This window comes from Falco biarmicus, chromosome Z, assembly GCF_023638135.1.
Source record: "Falco biarmicus isolate bFalBia1 chromosome Z, bFalBia1.pri, whole genome shotgun sequence".
Taxonomy (NCBI): domain Eukaryota; kingdom Metazoa; phylum Chordata; class Aves; order Falconiformes; family Falconidae; genus Falco; species Falco biarmicus.
The window spans coordinates 17,012,820-17,040,426 of record NC_079311.1 but is presented as its reverse complement, the minus strand read 5'-3'; the positions used below and the strand labels follow the sequence as shown (position 1 = coordinate 17,040,426).

At 47.8% G+C, this 27,607-nt stretch overlaps 1 protein-coding gene across 1 annotated transcript in view; it reads left to right on the top strand.

Annotated features, from left to right (window-relative positions):
* Positions 1-17,721, top strand: part of B4GALT1 (beta-1,4-galactosyltransferase 1) — a 29,948-nt gene extending 12,227 nt beyond the window's left edge. Inside the window, exons 2-6 of the mRNA XM_056324925.1 lie at positions 649-884; positions 8,132-8,319; positions 9,716-9,838; positions 13,720-13,824; positions 14,429-17,721. Coding sequence (XP_056180900.1) covers positions 649-884; positions 8,132-8,319; positions 9,716-9,838; positions 13,720-13,824; positions 14,429-14,564 — 788 coding nt within the window. The 3' untranslated portion in view covers positions 14,565-17,721. The remainder of the gene's footprint in view (positions 1-648; positions 885-8,131; positions 8,320-9,715; positions 9,839-13,719; positions 13,825-14,428) is intronic.
* Positions 17,722-27,607: the final 9,886 nt, after the last annotated feature.

The following is a 27,607-nucleotide window of genomic DNA, read 5'->3' as shown; positions in this document are numbered from 1 at the left end:
CAGTGTTGGCACCAATTATTTTGGCTGTTTCAAAACCTGGCACTGGTGAAACAGTGCATGGGAACTGCCAGCCTGCATGCAAATCTGGATGTGGTTTTTTTAGCAGTTCTAATACAGGACTTCTAATAAACAATGGGTATGAATACAGAACACTGGAAGTATCTATAAGAGAGAAAAAAGAAAGGCAAGACGGGGTTTTTTTTCTCTTTGCACGTGGATAGTCTTGGTGTAACGCACAACATCAGTAGGAGGGCAGGACTAATTTTGGAGTGCCTGACTCTCATCCTGTCTGAGGTGGATGAGGGCACAGAGGGCAGTGCTCCTCTCTAGGCTGGTTTCATAGTGCAGATGCCAGTGGGACACAGCTGTTGGTTTGCCACGCAGATAGGAGGGTTTTCAAGACTCGTTTGGTGTCAGCGACTTGGTTGGGGTCTGATACCAAGAGGCTACAGCATCTGTGGCTTTGCTTTGAACAGTGGTATGTGGTTGCTCTTGAGTACAGCTGGACCAGCTTCAACACCTCCATGCACTGCTGGGATTTTGTTTGGATCCAAACCTCTGTTTTAAAAAGTCAAGCACGTAAAGGAAGTGTGCTCAGACAAATAGATTATGTGTGCTAATTTGCTTTGTGCTGTGCCTCTCTTCCAGTTGGTGCACTACGTGTGGAGTTTTCCCAACCTGTAAACCTGGAAGAAGTGGCAAGAAAAAACCCAGAGGTCAAAGCAGGAGGTCGTTTTGCTCCAAAGGACTGTGTAGCACTTCAGAAAGTAGCAATAATCATACCGTTCAGGAACCGAGAGGAGCACCTGAAATACTGGCTCTATTACCTGCATCCAATTCTCCAAAGGCAGCAACTAGATTATGGAATTTATGTTATCAACCAGGTAAGATGCTAGAGACACAGGGCCTCATGACAGTATCCATGCTGAACTGCTCTCGTAACAGTGCCTGTGCCCCCTAAAACGGAGGAGGTGTTGCTTTATCCTCAGTGGCAGTGGGCTGGCAGGAAGGGATAAGGTTGCTTTAAAAAAAAAAACCATAAAACAAACGCCGAAGCAAAAAAACAAAATAGCTAAGTGAAAATGAACATGAGCAATTTTGCTTCAGTGATTTTGATGGAAAACCTGAGGTGTCCCTTCTTCTGGTCAGGCATGATTCACACCAAAGAGCTCCTGCTTAAAGAAACCATTTGGTAAGGAGGGGGGAAAAAATCCCTAAGAGCACAACCCAACATAATATCTCTTTCCAAATGTTCCTTTTTCCCAGCTGCTGCAGGAGTTGAATACAGAGATCTTTAAGGTGACAAGGTAGCATTAATGCCTCATCTGGCATTGGGTGTGCCATAAAGCGGTAGGATTTCACTTACTTTCTTGAGCAGCTTCCGTTCATGTTAGTAGTAGTGCACAAAGTGTTAGAATGGAGAAGGCAAAGCTGTGGCAGTGGAGCAGGTGAGTGATTGTCTCCAGGTGAATAGAACAGAAAAGAAACAATTAGTTGATGGGGAGGTGGTGGGGGGGTGGTGCTTTTTTTCCTTCATATCTGATGGCCTTAGACCTGTCTTTAAAAAAAAAAGGGGAGGGGGAGGAGGGCAAACAAGCTACCGTAACAGCGGTTAAGTAAGTCGGTGTTGTTCACACTTGGAAGAGCTTAAAATATGAAGGCATTTGCATTGGCTGTAGCGTGAAGGGGCAGATGCTGTTCTGAGAGCCCCAGCAGAGACCGCCGGCTGGACGGTCAGCACAGTTTCTCTCTCTTGGATATGCATTTCTGTGTCTTTTATCAGCTCTGTAGAAAGTGAGATGAAATAACATGCTTCTGTAAATGTAACTCTTTAGATTTGCGTATCAGCTGATGTATTTGGGCATATCGAACACCGTGAATATTTAAAATGGTCACCCAAGCGATAAATTTCCTTGCAGAATTGAAAGTAAGGGGAGACCTTTTGCTAGAGAGAAAACCAATACTCTGTTACTACTATTTCTCTTACTTTGCTCATTTCCAGGGTGCCAGAGATCTGGGCAAAAATGATATGTGGGGAATTAGTGGTAGCCCCCAAGCACGGCAGCAGCCAAGATGCTCCCATGTCTGTGGCCAGCTGTGCTTGTGGCTTGGCAGCTGCATTTGGTGAGGGCACAAGGTGTGTCTGCAGCATGCATACTGGCACGCTGTGCCCTGAAATTAAGCCCTGTAAGGACACCCTTCCCGTGTAATGCAAAGAGCAGCTGGTGCCATTGTGGTACAGCAGTGCAGGGCCAGCCTCAGCCCCTTGTACTTCAGGCTGCATTTCCTTGCACATGCAGTGTTTGCCTGTGCAAGTTACTGGTGCCACTAGGTTGCTGGAGCCACGGTCCCCACTGGTCACTGGGTTGCTGGTGGGTGAAGGTGGCAGTGCAGCGTGCCTCCCTTTTCCGAGCGTGGCTCAGAAGCGAGGGTGTGATGCCACTTCCAGCAGTGGTCTTGCTATGTGGGCTGCTGCTTTCCCAGCCAGGCGTAGCTCACTGGCTGGATCTGTGGAGGATGGGGGAGAGCTGCCTACCCACGGTCCAGGGGCAACGCTTGTGGGCAAGCAGCCATCTCCATTGCAAAAAGCCCCATGCAGCTGGGGCCGGTGTTTCCCCATCAGTGGTGTTCAAGGTTAAGGGAAAGCAAGAGACATGATCACATGGAGCTGCGCTGGCACCTGTAAGGGCAGGCAGTGTCCGAAGCCCGGTTGGAGTTCCTGCTGCTGCTGCAATGGTGCATGCTGGCTTGCCTTGCCCTGTGTTGCTGGCTCCCCCTCTTCTCTGGTCCTGTCCTCCAGCAGTAGGGCTGTCTGTGTGCTCTGAAGTTAACCCTCACAAAAATTAGTGAGGGTTTTTTTTCAGATGCATCCCTTGTGCAAAGTGGGAGTGGGAGTGACATGCAATACACAGGGTGTATATGTCCCGGACATGTCCAGCAGTCAGATGTATGTTAGCAAGTAAGACTACTTGATTTGTAAAATAAACATGCTCCTACTGCATACCTCTAACAACCTGGAAGAGGCAGAGTGGTCAGTAGTAGTAAACCCACTGGATGCATCTCTCAAGGGTGAGAGGGAGCACTGACTAGAGAGAGTTGCAGAAAATTTATTAATTCTGCCAGAAGTACAGTAGGAAAAGTCTTATTTCTCTGCTGTCTTGACAATTGCTTTTCTCTTTTTCTTGTCTGTCTTTCCCTTTGCATCTGCCCTCTTTTTTTTTTTTATTTTATTTTTCCTTCTAGTGGGGAAATATTACCTTTACTTGTTAATCCTGTCTATATCAAAGCAATCACTGAAGCAAGGAGAATTACTGTGTGATCTGGTTCTTACACGCTGCCTACGTGCTCTTCTGTGCTCTGCATCTCATAGAAAGAAAGAGGAGCGCTGAGCCCTGCTACTGCTGCACTGGTAATGTCAAACTTCTTCCTTTCAGCGCAATGTATTTCCCTCACGAGTCTGTTGTGTCTCCACCATGCTGTTCTTGCGTGCCTGAATGCCTCAGAGTAGCACTCAGCTGAAGTCAGGGGGGATGATGTTTGTAAAAGGGCTGCTGTGTCACAGGAGCCAGTGGAAAATACATATTGTGTGCACCCTGTACATTCCACCCACAGCAAAACCCAAACCCAACACATGGAGTAGGAGTTGTAGGATATTTGAGGTAAACCTGAGGTGAGGACACACAGCTGGGCGTGCTTTCTGTAGCACCTATTAGATGCCGTGCAAGCTTGACTTCAGCAAATGAGGAGGCCAAGTAAGTTTTCTCACTGTAGCTCAACCTGTGCAAATGCTCGTGCAGACAGACTGCAGTTTGGGAAAGGGAGGCTTAGCAGATTCCCTGAGAACTGTGCAGTTGTTCAGCTGTTTTCCACTGGCTCCTGGCGTTACCTGCAGCATCCTCAGCAGCAGTTTCCCAGAGTGTGTGTGTGTGCACGCGCGCGAGAGTGCAGAGTGGTTGGGGCATCACACTTCTTCCTGTTATTTTGCAGGGGTTATGAGGAACCCCCAGGTATGTGGGCAAAGGAGGGGGTTCTGCTTGGCTCCATCTCACCCTCGCAGTGGTGGGAGAGGCGAGTTTCCCCTCAAAATACCCTCTGAGAAAGAAACGGTGAAGTTTCTCCTGGTGTCTCTGTACGGCCTTGGAAATCTGTTTCTACCTGCTCAAGACCACTGGAGCGTGGACTTTTAGGTGGACATTGTGTATGTGGTTCAGGCTGTCTTGGCGGATCTCTGCCTTAGCTAACAACTTCCCGTTGGAGGCAAAGGCTCTTTCCTAGCCGGCCAGAAGCATGTATCCTCACCATTACCTCCCTGAGACCTGGTGAGTTTAGGATCCAGGTGAGAGATGCAGCCATGGGCCCTCTGCACTGCTGTGCTGTCTGCAGGAGGAAACACAAGCCGCCTACTATGCAGAGGTGGGAGGCAGGACAAAATTGGGACAGGTGGCTTCTTTCTGGTTTGCCAGCCCTTTAGCTTGAGGGACAGTTCCAAAACCCTCAGTTCTATCTGCCTGGCACTAAAAAAAGGTAGCAGCATCCTTTGGTAGGTCTGTCTGAGCAAACCAGATTCAGCAAAGGTACAGGATGAGAAGTAAAAAAGCCTGGATGTTCTCTGGCTGAGGCTGTGAGAAGGAGTTGGTGTCAGACCCTGCAGGACTGAGGCAGCAGGTTGTCCCCCTTCAGCCAGTGTCTTGTGCACCAGGGAACGGGGCTGGACTTGAACATGCTGAGAGAGACAGGGAGAGTAAAATCAGGAGCCAGAAACTGGGTGCTGGCCGTGAGCCCTGAACTCGATCATGGGTTAAGTGTCAGGACAGGTGAATAGAAGAAAAAAAATGTCAGGAAAAAAAACTTAAAAACAAAAGACAAAAACCTGCTTGGACTACATCTTTTCTGGTTGAAAGCCTAGGAGATAAGCATGGAGTCTACATCTGCATCTTGGCTGCATTGTCAAAGCAGCAGTCCCCTGTGCACTGCCTAGCTTCTTCAGGATGCTGCGGTTCTGTCCAAGCAAGTACAAACTGATCCATTTCCTTGTGACAAATTACAGGGAACCTCCATGGGATGAGGAGCTGCCCAGCAGAGGTGAGGAGGGCTAGAGGTCTCTGCAGTTCTGCTTGTCTGCTCTTTCAAGGGTTGCCTGTGATACTGTGGCCTGCACTGACCTGGAAGGGGCAGTACCACAGAAAGACTTCCCCAAGTATGCTTCTTCTTTTTCTTTCAAAAAGTTGGGGATCAGTCAAAGATGGAAGCCTGCAGCACCTTTCTGAGTTTTGAGAGAGTTGAATCTCAGACAACGGAAAGCATGCCAGTGCTTCCACATTGCCTTAGGTAAAGAAACAGCTTTCTGCAAAAAGCAAAACCTCTTGTCAGTTGTTTTGGTTGTTTTTTTTTTTTGTTGGGTACATGCTGTAAAGCCCTGTGTTCCTCCTGGGACAGAAAACCAGCCTCCTGCCCTCAAAGGAGTCACAATTGGTAGCAGCACTGCAGGGGTTTCTGTGTGAGCTACTTGCTTGCTGTAATGTTACTGAAAATGGCTTGGAGAAGGGTTTCTGTTTGCCTTTTTGTTGTGATTTCCACACGCACACGCAAGGTTTTTGGATGCCACAGCGTGAAGCTCTGTGGCCACCTGGGAGGAGAGTGGCAGTGCCCATGTGAAGGGTTTGGCATGTCTGGTCCCTCTCTGCACGCATGGGCTCTGCCAGCATTGGGTGGCTGGGGCACCAGGAGGGTCCCACGCTCTCGTGGCCCAGTCGCTGTGCTGTGCTTTGGGGTTTTTGAGGGAGAGGTTTGAAAACTCAGCTCCTTGCAGCGTTGTTAAATCCCTAGCTGTCACCCAGAGGATCTGGAGGCTGCCTGAAGGCACGGATTAATTACAGCTGAGCCTCTGCCGGTAACAGAATGGGTGTGAAGTGCCCTTTGCCTTGAAATTTCATTACGAATAGAGCAGCCAAGCATGGTAAATGAGGACACTCTTAGGTGGGACCCAGCAGGTCCTTTGAGGTGTGAGCACCTTGCATTTCGCACCAGCACAAGGAAAAGTTCCCTTTGGGACTATGGACCCAGGCTGGGGTTTGGTGCCGTGGGGCCTGAGGAGCGTTCAGCTGCTGCGGATGCACAGCCACCTTCACTGGGGGAACAAAACCCCCCGATCCCATAGCCTCAGCCGTGCCCTCTCCCCAGGCTCTCTGTCTGGCTTCCCTTCATTTTCTGCACTCAAGTTTTCCCTGCTCTTGCTTACGCATGATGGTGATCATCTTCCCACCACCTCAGTTACTGTGTGAACCCTTTTGTTTCAGGTGAGGATGCTGAGAATTTGCTCAGATCCTCCTCCACGAAATCTCGCTCCTCCCTGTGAAGTCATTTATGCCCGAGGCAGGTGATGAATGCTTTTGAAAACCTTGGTTTGACACTTGCTTGTTAAAACTTTCATTTGAAAAATATTTGTGGTTATTTCAAGAACCTGTGTTGGCTCTCTAGCTGCAGGCCCATTAACCAGTCTGGATTAAACAATGTCCAAAGTGATTATTTATTAACCGAGTAAAGCCATTTGGGAGGAGGTGATGTTTTAAGCTGCTGCTCCTTGAGCACAGTATTTTATCTGTCCTTGATTTGTGTCCCACACTGGGTGTGGGTACCACGGGGCTGGGGTTGGGGGGGATGGTTTGCACAGCAGAGGAGTCCCTTGGCTCAGCACTGCTCAGCGGGTGTGGAGGGGGAAAGGTGGGATGTGATAGAAGAAAAAAGTTTTATCAGTCTTGGTTGCCAGGCTGGAAAAAGAACCTTCAGCCTCTTTCAGCGATGTCCTATCAGTTTCCTTCTGCCTGCTCTGTTCCCTGCACACAGCGTGGCTTTGAAACTGCTGCTGCAAAGCTGGGTCCTGGATCGGCAATTCTTACTCTCAAACTGCTGCTATTCCCGGGTTTGGGGGTATGATCATGTTGGTTTTTGAAAGTACTCGAGCAGTTTGCAAGCCCATACTTGTGCTCAAAGCCACATGTGCTTTTGAAACGTTTCTGCCTAAGAGAGGCCAAATTTATTCTGTTCAGGTGCCTCATAGTTTGGGGAGGAAAGCAGAGATTTTCCTGCCTCGCTTTGTGCAGGTCCTCTCGTTAACTGTGCCTGCCCTGGGATAAGCGTGCCCTGCTGCAGTGTCAGCTCATTCCAGGTCCTTCCCATCATGGTGACAGCCCTCCTGGTTTTGTTTTCCCGGTGAGGCCCCCGGGACGGACGGTGGGCCATGCTGTGCTCTGGCTGGCCGAGGAGCAGCGGGGAAGGGGCTGTGCACCGCAGCAGAAGGCAGCACCCGGCGTGGGAGCCGCAGCCCTCGCAGGAAGCAGCTTGCACCAGCCTGCCATATGGCGAACAAGGCTGTGTGTCACAGCCACGTGCCGAACCAGCAGTGCCCTTCCAGGGCGCAGGGAGTGTCCCCTTGCCGTGCCTGCACAGCTGTCCCGGGCTGGGCATGGGAGCAGGAGCGTGCGTCAGAGCATCAGAGCTGACATCCTGGGTCCTGCAGCTGGGTTGCAGCAGGGCTTGGGAAGAGGTGCCTGAATCCTGGCCACAGAAAGAATTTGGTCCATGGTCCTTGTCCTGGCTGTAAGCTAAAGCACTGCCAAGGTTTCTGTCTGTAGCAAGGGTCCCTTTTTCCAGAGGAGCTTGTCTCTTTGCTTTTCTCTGCTGCTTCAGGAAGCCCTGGCTGCTTGCCCCAGTGGTCCGTACAATTTTTTATCACAAAATTCCATTCCAAAATGGCAGTGTGTGCAGTGGGATGGGGGTGCCACTCAGCATCAAACCTGCCTTCTTGGAACCTCCCACCGAGAGAGGGGGGGCTGAGCCGGGTCCAGCCTGCCCTCAGCCATTTTGGCCACCCTCACAGTTTGCAGCTGGCTCGAGTGGCATTCGGGGTGATGGCATCACCCTGTGGGCAGCATTCTTGGGAGGTGGGGGGTGGGGGGCTCACTGTGGACAATGTGTTGGTGCTGCGTGGGGAGCGCTCAGGATCAAGGTCAGTCCATCACAGGCACGCTAACCCAGTGTGGTGACACCGGCGTCCGGCAGCAGGTAAGAAGCTGCTGATGTCAATTCTTAAATTTAAGTCACTTACCTGTTTTTTTATTTGTTTTTAAATTAGGATGGAGAAGAAGAATTTAACCGTGCTAAACTGCTGAATGTAGGATTCGCAGAGGCTTTGAAAGAGTATGACTATGATTGCTTTGTGTTTAGTGACGTAGACCTCATCCCAATGGATGACAGGAATACCTACAAATGCTACAGCCAGCCACGGCACCTCTCTGTATCCATGGATAAGTTTGGATTTCGGTGAGACACCTTTTGGAGGGAGCACTTTGTTTCCTAATAGTGCCATTAGCCTAGCAGGCCAGGCACAGCGTTGTATATCCCCACCCACCACTGAGAGCATGGGGAAATGTCTCTTGCGAAAGCCTGTCTTGGCGTGTGCATCCCTGCAGGGAGCGGGTGGCAGGGAGCGGGATCAGCTGCAGGGGAGGAAGGGGGAGAAATGCAGCTGAGTAGTTTAATTAAAATTCACAGCTTCTGGAAAGTGAAATGTAGGGCAAGGAAAAGCTTAAGAGCCTGTCGTTTTTCAGATGCCTGTGTATCCCTTCTTGTGTTTCAGGCTGGGAGATGGAAGACAGCTAGTGTTTCCACCCAGTCTGAAAAGTGAGACACTCTCACACAGTGAGAATTATGTGCAGCTTTAAAAAGGCTGCATCAGACACTATTTTAAGAGCAAAATGAAATATTTTTGGCTGTTTGGTTTTGGTCCACTGAGGGACCTGCCCTGGTATCGGAGAGCGACACAGAACGAAGTGTCTCAAGCTGCTGTAAACAAAGATGTGACTTGCTTTTTTGTTTGCTTTGGTTTTCCTATCCCAAATGACCAACGCGGGGGTTAAAAGCACATCTTTAAAGTGAAAACCAGTCAAGACCCCATGGTGGCCAGTAGTGCTAAAGGTACAGCAGTGATGTTTGTGACAGGACCCCTGCATGTCTCCACTCCAGACCCAAGCCCTGCTCAGAGCAGGACTGTCACCAGCACCACAGCACCTGCAGTTTTTTCTTGCAGCTAGGGGAAGCTTAGAGCAGAAGTACAGGCCCCAGGGGTTTCTTCTGCTTGTTGAAACAGAGACAGGGTCTGCAGGAAGTCCTGCGTGGGCCCTGTCCTCATGCTGCGGGTCTGAATTTCATCTGTCCTTCATCCCCCAGTGAAGCATACCCTGTTTTGAGTGGGAGCTGGCTGGCTTTGCATGTGCAAGGTCATGCTGCCAGCTCAGTTTTGGGCTGTGAGCTTTCCTCAGAGGCACCTGGGAGCATGGAGGCGAGTGAGGCTGCAGAAGGAGCAGGCTCTGCAGCACCTCCAGTGCCTTGCTGAGCTCTTGCAGGGCACACGTGTCACCCATATGTCCTTTGGCAAGGTGATGTACATCTTAACCACCTGTCCTTTGAGGACAGAGTGCTTCATAGGGAAAGGCTGCAGCCATTGCCAGTTGCAAAATACTTCCCAACTGTCTTTGGGACCGAGCCACCAGCTCCCTCTGCCTTGGCCAAGTCCAGGGGGTGAAGTTGCAGGGAGGTGCCTTGCTGGGGGCACTGGCTCGCCCTGGGCTGGGCTGGAGGGCAGCAGCAAGCCCTTTTCAGGTGGGCGGACTGCTCCTTGGCTAGCACTTCTCTAACGTCCTTTTCTTCCTGCTTCCAGGTTGCCTTACAATCAGTATTTCGGAGGCGTGTCTGCCTTGAGCAAAGAGCAGTTCACAAAGATCAACGGCTTCCCAAACAATTACTGGGGCTGGGGTGGTGAAGATGATGACATTTATAACAGGTAAATAAATACCCTCTTGGCACCCAGAGTGCCTCCAGGGCAGGGATGAGCACAGGCCTGCTGCTCTGGCCCAGTTTGGGGGGGCGCAGGGTGCCTTTTCACCCCGACCGCAGGAGCCTCCCCGGGTGGGGTATGGAGGTGCTGTGTGGGTGTCCTGCTGGATCAGCAAAAGCATCTTCCTGCTAGGTGCTGGCACACCATTTTGCAGCTCCCAGAGTGTGCTGGGGAGAGGGTCCAGTGGGAAAAATCCCACTCCTGACCCACATATGCATTTCTCATTCACTGCGCAGCCTTGCAAGCACCTAAGCCAGTGCACGGGTTGGGGTTGGAGCAGCATGCTTCTGGGTCTTCCAGCACTGGCCAGAAGGAAGGGGATTTGGGACGTGTGGTGGCGTGGAGAAGACCTTGACCCACCTAGGCCAGCACAGCCTGAGGCTTGCCTGGATCTGCAGCCTGGTAGCGGATCCCATTGTTCCCAGGAGAGCTTCATTTGTCGGGCTGTAAGTGGCTCAAAATAATGCCGTGAGCCGTTGTGTTGCTTCCTGGCTGGAAGAAAGCCAAGCAAGGCTCAGAACTGCAGGAGAGGAGGAAGGTGTTTGCACAGGGCAGACTTGGACTACCCCTGCCTGAAGACCAAGGCAGAGGGTGGACGTGCAGTTGTGCTGCCTTTACAGCTTTGTATTCATGTTACCGAAATCTTGGAATGAAGAACTTATCGAGACCAATGTGATGGAGATAAGCAGACACTTCTTTATTGATGGCCAGGTGCGTGAGTGAGTCCTCTCACGATCAACGCACACCAAGCTTCAAAATCAGACACCATATATAGAACTTACTCATACATATTCATTAAGTATTCATGCATAAACATAATACTTCCTGAAAATCATCAAGATACTCTCCTCCCATATCCGATTCTGTGCAGTAAAGATTAGAAAGATCTAGAAATGGGTCTGGGGTACTATTTGGGTAGTTGGTACATGAGTCGGTGGTCGCGATCTTCCACTGCCAGAATTACCTTTTACTTTCTTGGCAGGTATCTACGCGTTGTTCCAGTCTACCCTCCCCAGTTCCCATTAATTCTACATTTTGACGTCTCAATGCGTTCTCCTACGTAAATACTGTATCCAATCATCTTTAATCTTAAGTCTGTTATCTAAGTTCTCATCATTCCTACTAGGTGATTCTGACCTATTCTTTCGGCCTTGGTACAGGGCTGTACAAAGGATTTCATAGTAGCTGTCAGTTGTTGTGCAAATACAAAGCTCCACTAAAATGTTTCTTATAATTTTATATTCCTATTAAAATAACTCTATAAGATCAAATGTGTTTCAATATAATTAAATGTGGTTGCTAATTCTAACTAATAATGAATCTGTAACATTTCCCCCCTTTGAAAGTGTTGAAAATTATTTCAATACTTTCACATTACTTACATAGCATTTGTTTCAGCGTATTTTGGTGCTGGATTGTATCCTGGTGGAATAATCGGTACTTCTCTCATGATCATGCGATTAATTGCGATTCTATTGGTAAATTGTTTCTTCAGATAAGTATATAGCAACATGATCATCAGAAAGACAATTAGTAACAGAAACAAAGTTTTGATTATGGACTGTATCCAAGAGCTTAGATTCCATCCTAATTTGCTAAAAATTTTTCCTAGCCAATCTTCTGACATATTTTCTCGAATTGATTCCGTTTCTTTTTCAATTTTACCCAGTAACTCCAGATCATATTCCACATCTTGGGTGACGTTTGGAATGTGAATACAGCAGTAGTCCAGTTTATCTTTGAGATATCCACATAACCCATGTTCTTTAAGTAAAAGCATATCTAATGCCATTCTGTTTTGTAAGGTTATCCTGGAAGTCGCCTGTAACTGTATATTCAATTCCTTAAACCCTTTCTTGGTGATGTTTGCTAACTTTTCTACTTGACCTGTTAACTGATAAAGCCATTCTCTGTTTCTATATGATGCTATAGGATTCAAAAGTGATTCAAGAGCCCAGCAAATTTTTACTCCGGTTGATGGTTCGTTCCAAGTATCATCACCTGTTTCAGACCTCTTGGTTCATTTTAATTTCAAACTTTCCAAGGGTCCTTTAAATGGTGATCTTTTCCAAATTGGACACAATGTTGGCATGCCTAAAAGTAATTTGTTTCACCTTACCATCTAATGGTAAATGAGTTGTCCAGGTTCCGTCACTTAATGCCCAAACTAAGTGTCCTAGACTTTGAATAGTAGATTTTCTGCAACTGAACAGAGTTCCTCTTCTGGGTGTAAAGGCACTGGTTAAATTGAGAGTATTTTTAAGACCTCGGCAAAAACAACCATATTTTAGAGCAGCTGCCAAAGGAGGAATTATTTGAATTGTTAAGTCTGCATCGCTGCAATCGTACACCTTTTCACATTTCCACTATGGCACTATTTTATTCTTCTCTCTCAATGAAGTTGCTTTATCATCGACTGAGGGTAAAACTGCAAAAGCTTTTCCATCCCAAGTAAAACACCAAGGAGTTCTGGCCATGTACTGGAATTGAGAAAATATGGCCGTGGACCATATTGAGTCCCATTGTTCTACATTGCGTACCTTGGCCAGTTCGGTTACACTTCCACTCCATGATACTTTTGCTCACATTGGTTTTAAGTTGTTCATCACAAGAACACCATCCCACAGTCTTATATCTCCCTACTTTGATAAAAACATAATTTAACAGTTTTTCACAATCAGCCCTACTACCTGGAGATTTCCACTGTTTTCTGATAACCTTTATTTGTTCATACCATTGAGTCACTGGCCTTTGTTCACAGTAAGTGGTCTCGGTTTTGTGTTCCAAATTGGTCAGATTCATAGTTAAAATTCCCCCTAAAATAGGTTCACTCTGGAATAGATTGTGAGAGGACTCACTCATGCACCCGGCCGTTAATAAAGAAGTGTCTGCTTATCTGCATCACATTGGTGTCTGTAAGTTCTTCATTCCGAGATTTCGGTAACACTCCCAGGGCAGTCGCTGTGAGAAATCATCATGGGGAGCTTGGATTTGGGAAGCCCTCTTCACATTTCTCAATGGCAAAACTACTCTGCGTGGTCTTTTCTCGGGACTTTCTGAGCTCTTCTTGGCTTCAGGAAGGGTCTTCCTAGAGGTTCAGCACTTCTCTTTAATAAACCAAGCAAGGAACAACCTTCCAGTGGGGTAGGGCATTCAGAGCAAGGTGGCAGCCCTCTCTTTTTTTTGGGCACTCAGGTTTTAAGGAGCAGAAGATGCTATCTAGAAATGAAAAGGGAGATGCAAAGAGGAAGAAACAGGGTACTTTGCCAGCATCATGAGCTGCAGGTGCCTTGCAGAGAGCATGCAAACAAAGGCAGGCTGCCCCTTGCCTAGTGGGGCTGCTGGGGCTCTGACCGTGTGACCCCCAACATGCTGCTTCTCGATCTTTCACTTCAGTTTCTACCAGCACCACAGCTTTCACATCCTAAAAAATTAATGCTTTTCTGGCTCCTTTCCAGATGCATTAAAAACTAGATGCCTCCTTATTCAGATTCCAGTCTACAGACTGGAGCAAGGGGTGTTGGGCGTTGGAGGAGCTGGTGGTGCAGGTGAGGGTGCGGTGAATTAGCAGATCCTTGGTGGCAGCAGGGGGATGTCTCTCTTTCCCAGGCTGATGTACCTGCACAGAAAGGGACTGGCTTTCCCCATTTCTGGTGTCGGCAAGCCTGCAAACACACTAGGAAGGTATAAAAAAAAAAAAAAAAAAAACACCAAAACACAAATAACACGGCACAACCCCAGAAACCAATGGTCATTTGTGGAAGGTGTGGCAGAGCATCCCACATCCGTCACCTGTTACGGATGTTTAATGTACTTGCTATTTACAGGCTGGTGTTTAAAGGCATGGGGATATCCCGACCAGATGCCATCATTGGGAAGTGCAGGATGATTCGGCATTCACGGGACTGGAAGAACGAACCCAACCCCGAGAGGTGCGTCACCCCCTGTCCCATAGCATATTCGAGGGGCACCACCAGCCCTTGCTGCTCTAGCTGCTTGGCTTTCTCCTTGCTGTGCAGAAAGCCTGCAGCTATCTCCTCCCCTGCTGACCTCTCTATCCTCTGTGTAAGCTGCCCCCTTTCCCCTCACCAATTTATTATCTTATTGCACACCTTTCCCCCAAAATTTCACTGTGGCACAACACCTCTCGCTTTTTTTGTTTCCATTTTTGTTTTAAAGGCAGCAAATTAAGGTCCAATCAATTGTTTCCAGCTTGTCTTTGGTGTGTAAAAACTGCTCTAGAGCAGAGCTGGAAAAGGACCTGTGTGATTTAAAAGCTTGGCTGCTTTTTCCTGGCTAAAAATTGACCCATAGGGATGGCTTTTCCCACTGCTCAGGCTGGCCAAATCTGGGAGTTCGTGGGACCTGTACTGATAACACAGGTTGTTCTTAAAACACCGGAGATGCTGCCTGAGAGTCTATAAAAAATTTCATGTGAAGTTCTGGTTGTTTAAACTTTTTTTTTTTTCTTTGTCGTCTCTCCTTCCTCCTCTGGGCTTGTTCCTCTCCTTCCCCCATCCACCCCCGCTTCTGCAGGTTTGACCGAATTGCTCACACAAGGGAGACAATGAGCTCTGACGGCTTAAACACACTGTCCTACAAGGTGTTAAGAACTGACAAGTACCCTCTGTATACAAAGATCACAGTGGATATTGGCTCGCCAAAGAGCTAACATCAGAGACACAAGAGAGACCTTCCGGATGTTGGCCAGGACATCTGGCCTTACTGATGCTTTTTATCTACTGGTTTTATGATGGTTGCAATGAACAAAATACCAAAGCATCTCCAAATTGGTTGGACAACTGCTTTTTAATTCTTTTGAATTCCAAACTTGACTTTACACAATTTTCTAGCTCTCCATTGCTTTAAGTCCAAAAGCTGTACATAAGAGTTGTAAATATTTACTTTGCCAGAAAATGTTTAATCTGATCTATTCGCTACAGTGCTTCCCATGTTGAGTTAATTGCTGGACACAAATTTTACTGATTACAACTGTGATGCATTAGCAGTTAGTGCCCATGATATCTAATATTTTAAATGAGGGGTATGAAAACGTTCCTCTTAATTCATTCCTGGTTTTGCTTTTATGAAGGACTGTAAAATGCTGCTAAAATTTTACAAGTTTACACTTTGCATTAGATTTTATTCTTTTTTTTAAGTGGAGACAATACTTTTTTTTTCCATAGTGACCAAAACAAACATCTTCTCTGCGTGCAGAGCAAGTGTTGAACAATCAAGTCTGGATTCAATGAATGTTATTATTTCTTCTAGCCTCAAAAGAGGCTTTGAGTAGTGACCTGAGCCAGAGTTTGCCAGAACTTCCAGAGAGCTCTCTGCATGGGGTGGGAGCTACACAGATGGCACCTGCAAAAACCACTGGCTTCAGATAACCTTACTTACGGATGTGACAGTGACTTTTTGCTTCAGCCCAACACCACCTGGAGTTTTGGGGGAGGGCGGGGGGGCAGAGTGGGATGACTTGGTTTTATTTTTTTTCCTGAAATAAAGAATTAATTTAATTGTGCGATGAAATTATGGCCTTAAAATCTGCAGATTTGATTCACTTGTTAACAGTGGTAGAAAGTTACCACGCTATTGTCTGAAGCTTCCTAAAACCACAATTTTTCTTGCAAGGTCATGCATAAAACTTGAATTCACTTATTACTTTTTTTGTTGTAACATTTTAATTACTTTCTAAAGTAATTTGTATATCATAAGCAGTATATTTAATACCAGATTAAACTAGGGTGCAGCATAATAGGGTATGATTCAAGGCTTCCTTTATCTTCAGAATAGTAGGCTTTTTATGTGTGTCATTATATATAAGCCATGTATTGTATTTGCTCTGCATATTTGTCCATGAAATCTCCTGCGGTGCTGAGATACTCACAGCAGGGCAGACATCCAGTCGATTTTCCTTTGCCTAAAGCCTGTTGCAATGTGTGTCCTCTATTGAGAAATTCACTTCTGATTTTCTCAGGCTTTGAAGGACATGCATGTTTTGGAGTACTACTTTTTTTCAGTGCACCAGGGCACCACCTGTACAGACACCCTGCTTTTCCTTCCTGTGACCTTATGATATGAAAGCCTCGAGCGCTGACGCCCTCGGAGCTGGTTTAAGTGATTTAAAGCTTTAAGCCAGAACTGAGAACTGAATTCCTTCTGGTGAGTATTTTGCCACCAGCTCTGACCACAGCAATTTGCACTTCCTTGGCCTGTGCTGAAGGCTGTTAAAATCAGGGATGCTCGTTGTATTGGGGATCATCTTCAGCACTGCCTTTTTTTTTTCTTTTTTTCTTTTTTTTTTCCTTTTTATCTTTTTTGGTTTTGTTTTAGTGTTTGGTTTGGTTTTTTGTTGAGACCTGAAGCTTTTGCTGAACCCTTGCACTGCAGGGGTGGGATCCTGCAGGCGCTGGGGGACAGTGCTTTTCTTCTTAGGTCAGCAGTGGCTCAAAGTATGCATGGAGACTGATGACTAGGGAGACACGCAGGTGCCTTTTCAGACTTGTTCACCCCCTTCGCTTAAAAGCTGTTGCCAGCCAGATGTGCTGCCACAGTCGTGCTGGGAGCTGAGCACGCATGGAGCAGGAGCAAAGCACAAAGAAGCAGACTTAAGAGCCACTCTCTTGTGCTTACCATTGCATTGAAAGACTCCTTTTTGGTACATCTGGCTCCAGCTGGTGCAGATAGAAGGGGGTACAAGAAGAGGATGTATTATGGAAGTCAGGTCAGATGTTGACCTGTAGAACGACGGCATAGCTGTAGTCTGTACCAGTTATGGAGACAGAGGCGAGGACTTTTTATTTTTTTCAAAGATGCCTTAGAAGCAGGTCTCCGCTCCCACAGGTGGCAGATAGCACCAAAACCCATCAAGGTTCCACTGGAAATGCCAGGTCTCTGCAGAAAGCACCTCAGTTTTGTGCGGAGCCTATTGTAAGCTGGGGAGTTGGGACCTTCAGCTGTAGTGGTGTCTATCTGCTAACAGGCTATGCAAAGGGGCTGCTCTTGTGATTCAGTGGTAGGTTTTTTAGGGGTTTTTTTCCTTGCCTTGGGATTCTCTGAAGATTAGAAGAAAGTCAGTGTAACAACTCGTTTTGCTGTATGCTGGGATAGTTGAATTTCACAGAGGGGGTCTGAGCACTTGTTTCTGGCTGCAATCAAAATTTCTACACATGTGCCTTGAAAGAGGGGAGAAATGGAAACTGGAAAACCAAGAAATCTGACAACCATTTTCAGCAGAGATACTAGTGCAAGAAACTTGCTTAGTTTCTCTTCTACTGCTAAAGTCACAAGCCATGTTAAAGCTGAAACTGTCTTTCATTGCTTATTTTGTCCTTTGGTGCTGACACCTGATTTCCAGATCTCATTGTTCCTGTGTAAACTGTATTGGTCAAACTCACAAAATGCTCGTGACTCGACCTGGCCATGAAATTTTCCCCCTGAGACTTTCAGGGGCTTTTTCTACAAACACTTGTATTGCACAGAAGTGAATTTTGGCCATGACCTGTGGTGGGTGGTGTTTTTCCTCTCCTATACTGGTAGCAACACTCAAAAGTGATAACTGTGTGTAGCGGTTGAAACCCAGAACAAAAACAGCTGCAAAGGAAACACTCAGGCTTGGTTTCTTTGCGGTGACAGTTTGCTTGTTAGGATGAGGGAGCATCCTGGTACGCAGCTTTTCCCCAGGATGTTACTTGCGTACAGAACTGCTTGTGGGTTTCCTGTAGATGGTTTTGCTTTTGCATTTTTTATCATTTATATATCAAAGGATGTATAATCTGACGTTCCTACTTCACTGTTGATGTTGAATAAAATATTTTCACATATGACACCTGGCAGCATTACTCTGAATTACCCCTCTGGCTGTGTAGGTTTCTGACTGATGGGGTGGACTGGGCCATGCCTTAGCTTACTTGCGTGAACTTCCTCCAGTTTGTACCCCCTTCTGCTTGCCTCCTGAGTGAATTTCTCTCTCTGTACTGCAAAATTTTTACTGGCATTAGAGAAACGGGTCCAAGAGTCCCCAGATGACACGAGAAAGCCTTAGGGTGGTTTGTTTACCTGTGGGTAGGGGGACAGCATGCAAACCCCGGCTGAAACCAGACAGGAGATGCAAGCCCTCACCCAGGCTGCCAGCTGCTTGGTGGAAACGGGCCACTGCTTGCTCCCTGGGTGCTTGTGGGTTTGGCTACAGTGTGGAAATGGAGAAGTCATTCCTGGGAAGCTGATGCAAATGTTTGCCTATGTTCCTTGGCACTTTTTCATGAAAACATTTTCCGTGGAAGAGATCTTTCTGGCTGCAGGACTGTGGCTAAGGCCAGGCAGCTGGCATGAGGTCCCAGTGCTTTCCAGGGAGAGGTGGGCTTGTTCCTAGCTGAGGCCAGCTACCATTTTTCTGTGGCCCGAGATGGCATAGTGGGCAGGGCATCCCCAAGCCCCTGCAGTTGCTCAGAGGCATGTTCTGAAGACCATGTTGACAGAGGGCTCTGGAAGAGGGCACTGGCTTCTGCCGATTTCACCCCTCCAGGGCTGGCTGCTGGCACACTGGGAATGGTGCCCGGAGCATCATGGTATGGAAGTTGCTAACAGGCCAGGGTGCAGGAGAGGGCTTGGGCAGGGACACAGTGGGGGAGGGTAGGTGGTTCCTGTGGCTTCTTCTGTTGGCTTCTGGACCCTGAAAGGCATTGCACAGGAGTTGTGGACATTTTCTTCTCGTGGTTCATCTATGGGCAGAAAAATGGACCAAGAGGAACATTCTACTTTCACCTGCTTCTCTCTCCAGAGTATTGTGCAGTTCTTCTCTTCTGCTTGGGTGGGTGAGGAATGGGCAGAGTCACACAACTCAGTGGCTGGAAGAAGCACTGTGTGGAAATTTTGTCCCGTGCTGAAAGCAGCAGCTGAGAAGTGTCAGTAGGATTTTACTCTTCTCCACACTGGTTACCAAGGCTTCCCTGGACCAGATCAGCATGTGGCTTGTAAAGGATCCCTACTTGCTCTAGCAGAGCCGGCTTTCTGACCTCCAGCTCCACCTGCCTGCCAACGGCCAGGATAGGTGAGCAGAGGTCTCCTGACATTTATCCCACATGTCTGTCCTGCTACACCTTCCCATTCTCCAGCCCATGGGAAAAAAGTAACCCAACAAAGAAAAGACTGTTGTAAAAAGGCAGAAAAGGACTAAGCTGAAGGGTGCTGACCCCTTTCGCTCCCTTGGAAGGAGTCTGAAGTGGGTGTGCTTGCCCTTTGCTCTTGCTCTGCGTCTTAGCACAGCAGTGCAGACACTGGATCTGTTCTTATTTGCCTGCGTCCCGTTTGCAGGATCTGTGCACTCAAGGACAATGCACTCATACAAGGCCTCTGTTTTCTATCTACCCAAGGCAGCAGCCCCCGCTCCTGAAGCCTGTTTTCTTCTTCCATCCACTGCTCTCAATATTACTACCAGCAATGCAGATGGGCACACAGAGATGAGATCTGTGCAGAGTCGGAGGGGACTCGCTTCTGAAGCCTGCACTAGATCTTGCGGTGAGGAGCTGAGTGAGGAAAACAAGGGGCTGGGGTTAAGTCCAAAGCCTGGACCTGTGGACTCTTCCTGGTTACCTTCCTGCCCCTCACATGCTTGAAAATGATCTCCAAGAAGTCTTGCTTCATGACTTTTTGTAAGGATGGAGGTAATGCTGACAGACTGCTATTTCCCAGATCCTTCTCCTTGCCCTTCTTAAAGGTGGGCATAAGATCAGTCTTTTCAGTCAGCTTTTTCCCAGTTGCCATGATATTCCACCATGACTGACAGCAGTTTCATTCACACCAGCCAGCACTGTTAGCTCCTATGGGTGAGTGCCATCCATCCCAGTGGTTGCGAGTACATCTGGTTTCTGTAAGCGGTCCTTAAGGCTCATGTTTGACCCTCCCATCTCTTTCCCAAACTATGCTGGTGAATGCAGAGATCTGGGAGCAGGCTTTGCTTGTGAAGGCGCTGCAAAAATCCATTGATCGTTGCAGTCTTTTCCATATTGTCCAGCACCATGCTGTCTCCCCCACCCATCACTGGACATGCATTTTCCCCAACCTGTAGCATGCCTGTAGAGTCCTTGGCCTACCCTTGATAATCCTCACTAGTCTGAGCTGTAGGTGGTCTTGGACCTGCCTGATACCACCTTTCAGTATGGAAGCAAGCAATGTTTCTTTTGCTGCCTATTGTCTTTCCCACTCTAACATGCACCTTTTTTTTTTTTTTTGCATCTTAGCACAAGAAGCTCCCTTTTTTGTCAAGCAGGACTTCTACTGAAATTCCATGTCTTCCTGCAGAAGGGAAGGCTTGGGACATTCAGGATGGGGACTGTGAGAAATGCCTTCCCCAGGATGGTGATGCAGCCCTGGGATGGCACACCAGGGTGGCAGGGAGTCTCCATCCTTAGGAGGTTTCAAGGGCTAGTCAGCAGTCCCCAGCAGTGTGACTGATACAGCAATAAACCAGCCCCTCAGGAGCACCAAGAGAGAGCCAGTGAGGCAGCAGGAGAGCGCAGTCCCTGTGAAAAAGGACACTGCTGCTTTGGTGGCCAGGAGCTAGGGCCATGGATGACGCCAGCAAGCCTGAAGAACCCTGCAAGGCACTGCCAGGGGAAAAGCATGGAGCCAAATGGTTGCCTTTGCTTTCCAAACCTGCTTTACACTGTGTTTCAAAAGCCAAAACTCAGCGTGGTATTTACCACTGCGAGCATCTGCCCAGCTGCAGGAGAGAAAGGGAGGAGCTGTGAAGCTTTCCACACTTGGGTCCGACTCATCCAGAGCTGGCAAAGGGATGCTGAGCCCATGTCTGGGAGCATTTCTTCCAGGCGTCTGTGGAGGTGCTGGCTGCTGGCATGCAGGACACTGCAATAAGAGCTCACTGACTGGGTTTTTTCACACCCTCCAACTTTCTCTTGAGAGGGAGAGAAACAGCTTGGTCCAAAAATGCAAAACATTGGCAGGCTCCCATGTGAAACAGAGACAGGCTGAAAAGTCATCCCTCCAGCAGCACCCCACCTATCAAATGCCCCAGTTTTCTTTTACCAAACCACAGTGTGGAATAGAAAAAAATCTCATTTGAAACAAAATTTAAAAAGGAAGGAAAAAAAAGTCATCATCACCGTATCTCTTTCCTATGGGATTTAGTGGCCACTCTAAAGGAAGTGCACTGACAAGTTCTCACAGGGAAGTGCCATGCTGATGAAGGGAGTCTGGTGTCACAGCATCACTCCAGGGGTAAAACATGTTCCAGGAGCAGACATCTCTCCAGCATAACTATTGTCCTCCCCAGAAATATTTCCAGAAATACTCTCAGAGATCTGTGAGCCCAGTGAAGTGTGTGATGTGCCAAAGAAAAGACTAGAAGAGAACTTCAGCTTTGAAGGGAAAAAGAGATTATTTTTCTGCTGGTGGTCCAATTTCTTTGCCTTTCCAGCTGCATATGACTGGGGCAGATGTGTTCTTACAGAAGCAGCAGTGCTGAGCTCAGCCCAGGCACTGAGGTCTGCTTGCAGTTGATGCATCCACTCACTAAGCATCAACACCTGAGGACATATGCTTGAGACAAGGAAGTGCAAAGGCTATGTGAGGACATCAACAGCACAAGTCAGATGGGGTCTGGAGCTGAAACAAGTCCACGGATACAGTTGTCTGAGAGTGTCTGAGCCCATTTCAGGTAGAAAACACTGACTTTCCACCGACGGCTGTAAACTCACTTTTTCACCCAGCTGCTAAAAGTTTGCACCACATGTTTTCCAGGTCTGGCAGGTTTTCCAAAGCTTGTTCTAAGCAGGAGTCTGACTACAGAGCACAGAGCTGAGGGGATGGGTCAGGTGTCTCTGGAGCAATAGGAAAGGGAAGACTACAGCTTCCAACTCACCTGTACAAACCCCTGGGTGACCTAATGTGAATTCAGATTTACCTCAGCTTTGAGCAAAGGCATTGAGCAAAAGCTCTTCAGAGATCCTTCCCTGCCTAAACCATTCTAAAACACCATCATTCCCTTAGAAAACACAGCTGCTGAGGCAGCAGTTGGCTGTGGTTTGGTTACCTCTAACCTGCATGAACACTGCGGTTCCTCTCACCAGGAATCCTACAGAAACAAGGTCCCAGCATGTCTTGTTGGTATAATAATATATGGGCAGATAACATGGACAGTATGAGTGGAAACTGGGATTACTCAGGGAGGCCCACCTAGCAGCCCTCCAAGCTGTGATCTCACTGAAATGAGAATTTTTGGTGGACAAGAAGCCAGTTGATTGCAGAGGTGGTGTGAAATCGGTGAGAATACAAACCTGTAATATGTAAAGGGCAGCTGAACATCAGTGTCAGGGATGGCATCGGCAAACTGCAGGGCTGTGCCCAGCTGATGCAGCACTCTGCCTGGGAGTTTGCCCTCTGCAAAAGTAGCTGCTTTGAAAATCAGCACATCTAAGAAACACTGCCACTGGCCTGCCATTGAAGCGTTTTGCTAAGAAGTGCTCTGTCCCACAGGTGCTACATTATAATGCAGCCCAAAGTCATGGTTAGACACATGGAGTTGATACATAATAAAACTTCACTGAGGACTGGAGTATTAGATTGGAGAAATATCCACAAAACCTCTTGGTCAGACGCACTCACAGCACCATGCTCCATCCTGGGTGACACTGGCATCTCAACAGGGTTTTGTCAGTGCTTGCAACCACACAGATGGTAAGAATCTCCATCCTTGGAGATGTTCAAATGCCATCTGGACATGGACCTTGGTGACTGGCTCTGTGTGGCCTTGCTGGAGCAGGGGGGTTGGACCAGATGACTCTGCGGAGGTCCCTTCCAACCTCAGCTGCTCTGTGGCCATGTGTGGTCCCCAGGAGAGCAAGGCTGCATGGAGCAGACGCACTCATAGCCTGGAGTTGTCCTGCAGGAGTGGTTCTGGGGACAGCACCCTGCAGAAACACAACACATTCAGCATCCTGGCACTTCATAAAGGTGTCTTAGTTGCTAGACAGCTTTTAGCCCTTGTCCTCCACCCCCTTCACCGCGCAGCACAGCGGGTGTTGCTTTCCCACGCCACAGCAGACGCCTGACCCTGTTGCTCAGATGTGTTTCCCATTGCACAGCTGCTGCTCCTTTTCTTTGGTACACTTAACACAGGTTTTTCCCAGCTTTTGAGGCTGCACACCTAATCGACTGCCAGCAAGTTATTTATAGTCCCGTACCCTCTGCTTTTGACCTGTTCCAAAACGTCCAAGGCCTCTACTCCTCTACCGTTATCACACTTATATTGCACATTAATAATGAGACACCTGGTACTGCCAGCCAGTTCACACACCAGGCAGCCAGGACAAGCTGGCAACAAGCATGACAGGCCAGGCCAGGGTCCTGGTGTGGTGAGCATCCACTGTTTTAGTGTACTGCTCCCCTTCTGGGAACCATTAAGATGCATTTGCTGCTTTTTGTTCCCTTATCAGGATGCTTTTTGTTTCCAATCCTGTTCTCTGCCTTCTGAACACTATGTTTAATGGCTTCAGTATAGCCTGCTTTACGCTGGTGTATATCTGAGACCATCTGTGGTTTTGGGGTGGTCTGGAAAGCAGTAGGACCCCTGTAACGAGCTAATGCAGGCGCTGTCCATGGCTGCCTGCCCTGTGGCTGCTCCTGACACTTGCTCCTGCAGGTGATATGGAGAAATAGTGTGAAATAGGGACAGTGGACATCGATTGTGATTGTATATGTCTGCCCAGGAATGTGTGTATGGTGACTGGTCATGGGTGTGGTGTCTGGTCACATAGCCACACAGCTTTGAGGAGACAACTACCCTTCTTCCTCTAACAAAGGGGCTATTTATAAAAAGGATGAGAAAAGGATGAGAGACATTCCAATGTTCTCTAGAGGAAGAGAGTGCTAAGTCTCCTTGCTGGAGAAGATCAGATGGTCACAAGGACATGAATCACCTACAAACCTGCAAGACCACCACACTCCAGGCAAAGGATTGATAAGCTAATTAACATACGAAGCGAGAGGAAGTGGGTTTAGGTGACGAATATGTAGAATATGTATAGGCGTTCATTGAATATTCATTTGTATTATTGTATAATTGTGAGATGGTTGGTCACTTCGGGCATGCACGCTTGTGGAGGAGCGATCCCCGGTGCATCTGCGCGCAATAAACATACCTACTTTATAACTTTTGAGTTATAGAGTTTAATTCCGTACGTCACAGGTGCTCCTGTACCCATGCATTCTCCATCCATACTAGTCAATATTTTCATTGCAGTCCCTTACAGAAAAAGAAAACTGTGGCACAGTATTTCCACGAAGGTAAAACAAGTAAAGGCAAGGGAACAGCTGGCCACTTATCCAAACGGCAGTTTGGTGCTTGGGATCAACAAAGAGGCTGCAAACTGCTATTGCAGTCAGCCATGAGGCACAACACTGTCAAACAAATTTTGGTTTCTTCTATTTTTCTGCCTTTAAAAAAATAAAACAGAACCCAAAACAGCACAGGACCATTGCTTCAGTCCAATGAAGGGAACCGTGTTTCTGTTAGGTAACTGGATTTCCTCAAAACATTTTTGACCTAGTATCACCCGATGCTTTGGTAAGATTGATGCCTCATGCAAAAGAGATAGAGCTTAAAAAGTAGTTTGGTGACTTCTCAAAGAGTAGCTGTCAGAAAACCTTTATGAAGTTTGCAGATGGCAGAAACATGGTGGCATAGCAAATAATTGCTCTCTGTTACAGGAGGCTCTGGATCTAAATAAATCATTACGGTCTGGTGAAATTAACTTTAATAAATAAATTACAGGAACACAACTTGAGGCCAGTAATGCCAGATGTGAGATCTGCCTTGCAAAGGACTGTTATAGAGACTGAAGTGTATCTGTGCGTAACACCATGAGCTCTTTGTGCTGCAGTTAATAGGGATGATGCAACCTCCAGCTGTAAGCAAGTGGGTAATGGCATTACAGAGGGACCTTGCTTCTGCGCAGAGACCTGGTAGGAAAAGCACTCAGTTTCTGTCTGTCCTTCTAGGGGAACAAGGAAACATGCATATTCAAAGAGGCTGCAGAAATGAGCAAGCAGTGATACAGCAGGAAGATTACCTTGTGCCACACATCTGAGAGGGAGAGAGCGTCTCTGAGCCCTGTCCAGAGGCACAGCGCAGCAAAAGGGAAGGCTCCGTCAGTCCCCTCTGGCCTTCAGTCTTTCCATCAATAAAGTTTCTGCTTTGCTCCTTTTTATTTTTTCCCCCTGACACTAGGTATGTCACTGGGGAGGAGGCATTGTCAACTCTGCAGGTAATGTCGGTGGCTCTGTGTTGCGACAGAGACTATAAACTAGGGCTCAGGCTGCAGAGGCGGTTACTTGCAGGGGTCTGGAAGAACATCCCCTTCCCTGGCTAGCTGCATTTCCATTTTAAATCCTCACAATTGTTTTTACCAGAGATTAAAACACTGAGCAAGCTTGGCACAGCAGTGAGTTTAAATAACCAGCCTGTGCAGGATGCTTAAACGGCACAGAGTGGATGAGCAACGCCGCACACACCTGCGAGCTGGGACAGATCTGCACAGCTGAAGCCTCTGAGCAGACAATTTCACCTTGAAGGGCTGAAATGTTTAATTTGTAATCTTGTCTGCACCTGCTCTTGCCAGATCTCAACACTCAGGGCATCCCCTTCGTTTCTGGGTACACAGCATGAGCCCTGTGACTTCAGTGTGCCAGGGACAGTGACATGCAGAATCGAACTCTGCAACTCGAGGAGAGTTATAAAGCAGGTATGTTTATTGCGGCGCCGGGTGCAAGGGGGATCGCTCCTCCTCACTTGCACACCGTTTCAACAAGCAGCTGGGTATTTATTATACAAAGTCATGCATATACATAAGGTTTCCAAAAATTCAGAATCTTGTCCCTCTGCCACCTCTTCAAGATGTACTTTTCACCTTCTTGGGCAGTTACCTAAAGTTCCTGTTTACCTTTGCATACATTAGCAGTCTTTGTTGTTTAGTTTCAGTTATCTACTAGAGTTCTTTATACGTCATCCATTATCTAACTTTTGTTCAAGTATATAACATCTGCTAGCTAATGACTAGCCCTTCCTTATTGTCCACTCTAAACATGTCAAGCTAATACGTGCCCACTGGGCTGGTTTTAATCTACGTCAGCATGATCCCCGGGCAGGGAAACCACCCTTTTCTGGGTGGGGTCCATTTGAGTAGGAAGTCCCTGATCTCCTGCTACCACAATTATTTTACCCTAGTTTGTTTTCTTCTGTATTTTTACAAAATTCTTCTGTATTATTACAAAAATGTAAATATGGAGCCTTCTGACCAGGACATGCAGCAGTTAGCACATCCTGGTCAGAAGGCTCCTTATTTACATTTTTGTTGAGTTTATGTACATCAGTACTAACCGTCCCTTCTCAAAGTGCTAAGCGCTACGCTCCAACCCTTCTCCTTCGCTCTTTCTGGGGTGTTAATGTTTCTGTTATCTATGCAGCTTCTGTCTGCAGCAAGAGTTTTAGGTTTTTCATGGTTATTGACAGCTAGGTGAAAGCCTTGCATCCACCTGCCCAAGCACTGCCTGTCCATCTTCTCTTCTGCAGGCTGTCCAGCCAGTGATCCTATTTTCTCTTACCATTTATTTGTCAAGCCACAGACCTGCACAGTCCTGGGAGAGCAACCATGGCTGTAGCAAATTCCTTACCACCTGTCAGTGACAGAATAGACTCTCTGCAAGCATCAGGTGTGAAAGCCGCAGCGTGAGGTCAGCGAAAGTGGATGCAGACATCGTTTTTTAGCAAACCAGTTTGTCCTGAACCCTGAGCCAAAAGCAATGCAGCTTTTTCTCTGTCCCTGGGAGGAGGGGACTAGACCCCGGACCTCAGATGTTTTCCAGCAGAACATTTATGCATGGCTTTCAGCAGTCTGCCAGAGAAGTGCCACGTGGCCAGAGAGATGTTAAACAGAGCTGATCCCGAGGGGACCAGTGGTGAGGATGGGGGAATCTCGGCAGCCAAGTGCCACACAGCCCAGGAGAGGCAAGAAAGCAGATAAACCCCCAAAAATCCTGCCGGGAGGACAGGCCAGGACAGCTGCACGGTGCTGTGAGGAGATGCTGAAAGCCGCATGTGCCAGTAGTGAAACGGATCACAAAGCCAGAGGGAAGTCCAGTAGACAGCTGCCGAGGAGAGGAGCTGGGGTGGCTCAACACACAGAGGGAAGTGGGGATGGATGCCACCCTACCGCCCCAACCCCTCCAGTCTATTTCTTTTTTCCCTCCATCTGCCCCAGGGCTGCCTCCCCAGCCCCCACCGCCAGAGCTGATGTTAATGCTACACCGGCTGCCCGGGGCAAGGGGAGGAGGGCTGCAGGGCCCCATCCTGACCCAGCTGGAGCCAGAGGAGCTGGCTTGGTGCAGCTGTCAAGTCGACTGACTTCTCCTTATCTCTGTTGTGATTATTTCCTCCCCCCTGCTGCATTCCTGAAATAGCAACATTCGTTTTGGAAATTCCTCTCCAGAGTGTTTCAGGCTGGAAATCTAGGGGGATGCAGGAGCAGGATGGGGACAGAGGTTGCACTTGCCCTGGTCGTGTGTGGCAGGCTGCCTGTGTTTACTCACGTTGGACCCACTGAGGCAGCGGGGGGGAGGGGGGGGGAAGCAATGCCCCCAGTCCCGCAGCTGCTAAGGATGTGGATTACGTTGTCCCATCACTTACAGTCCCTCTGTGGT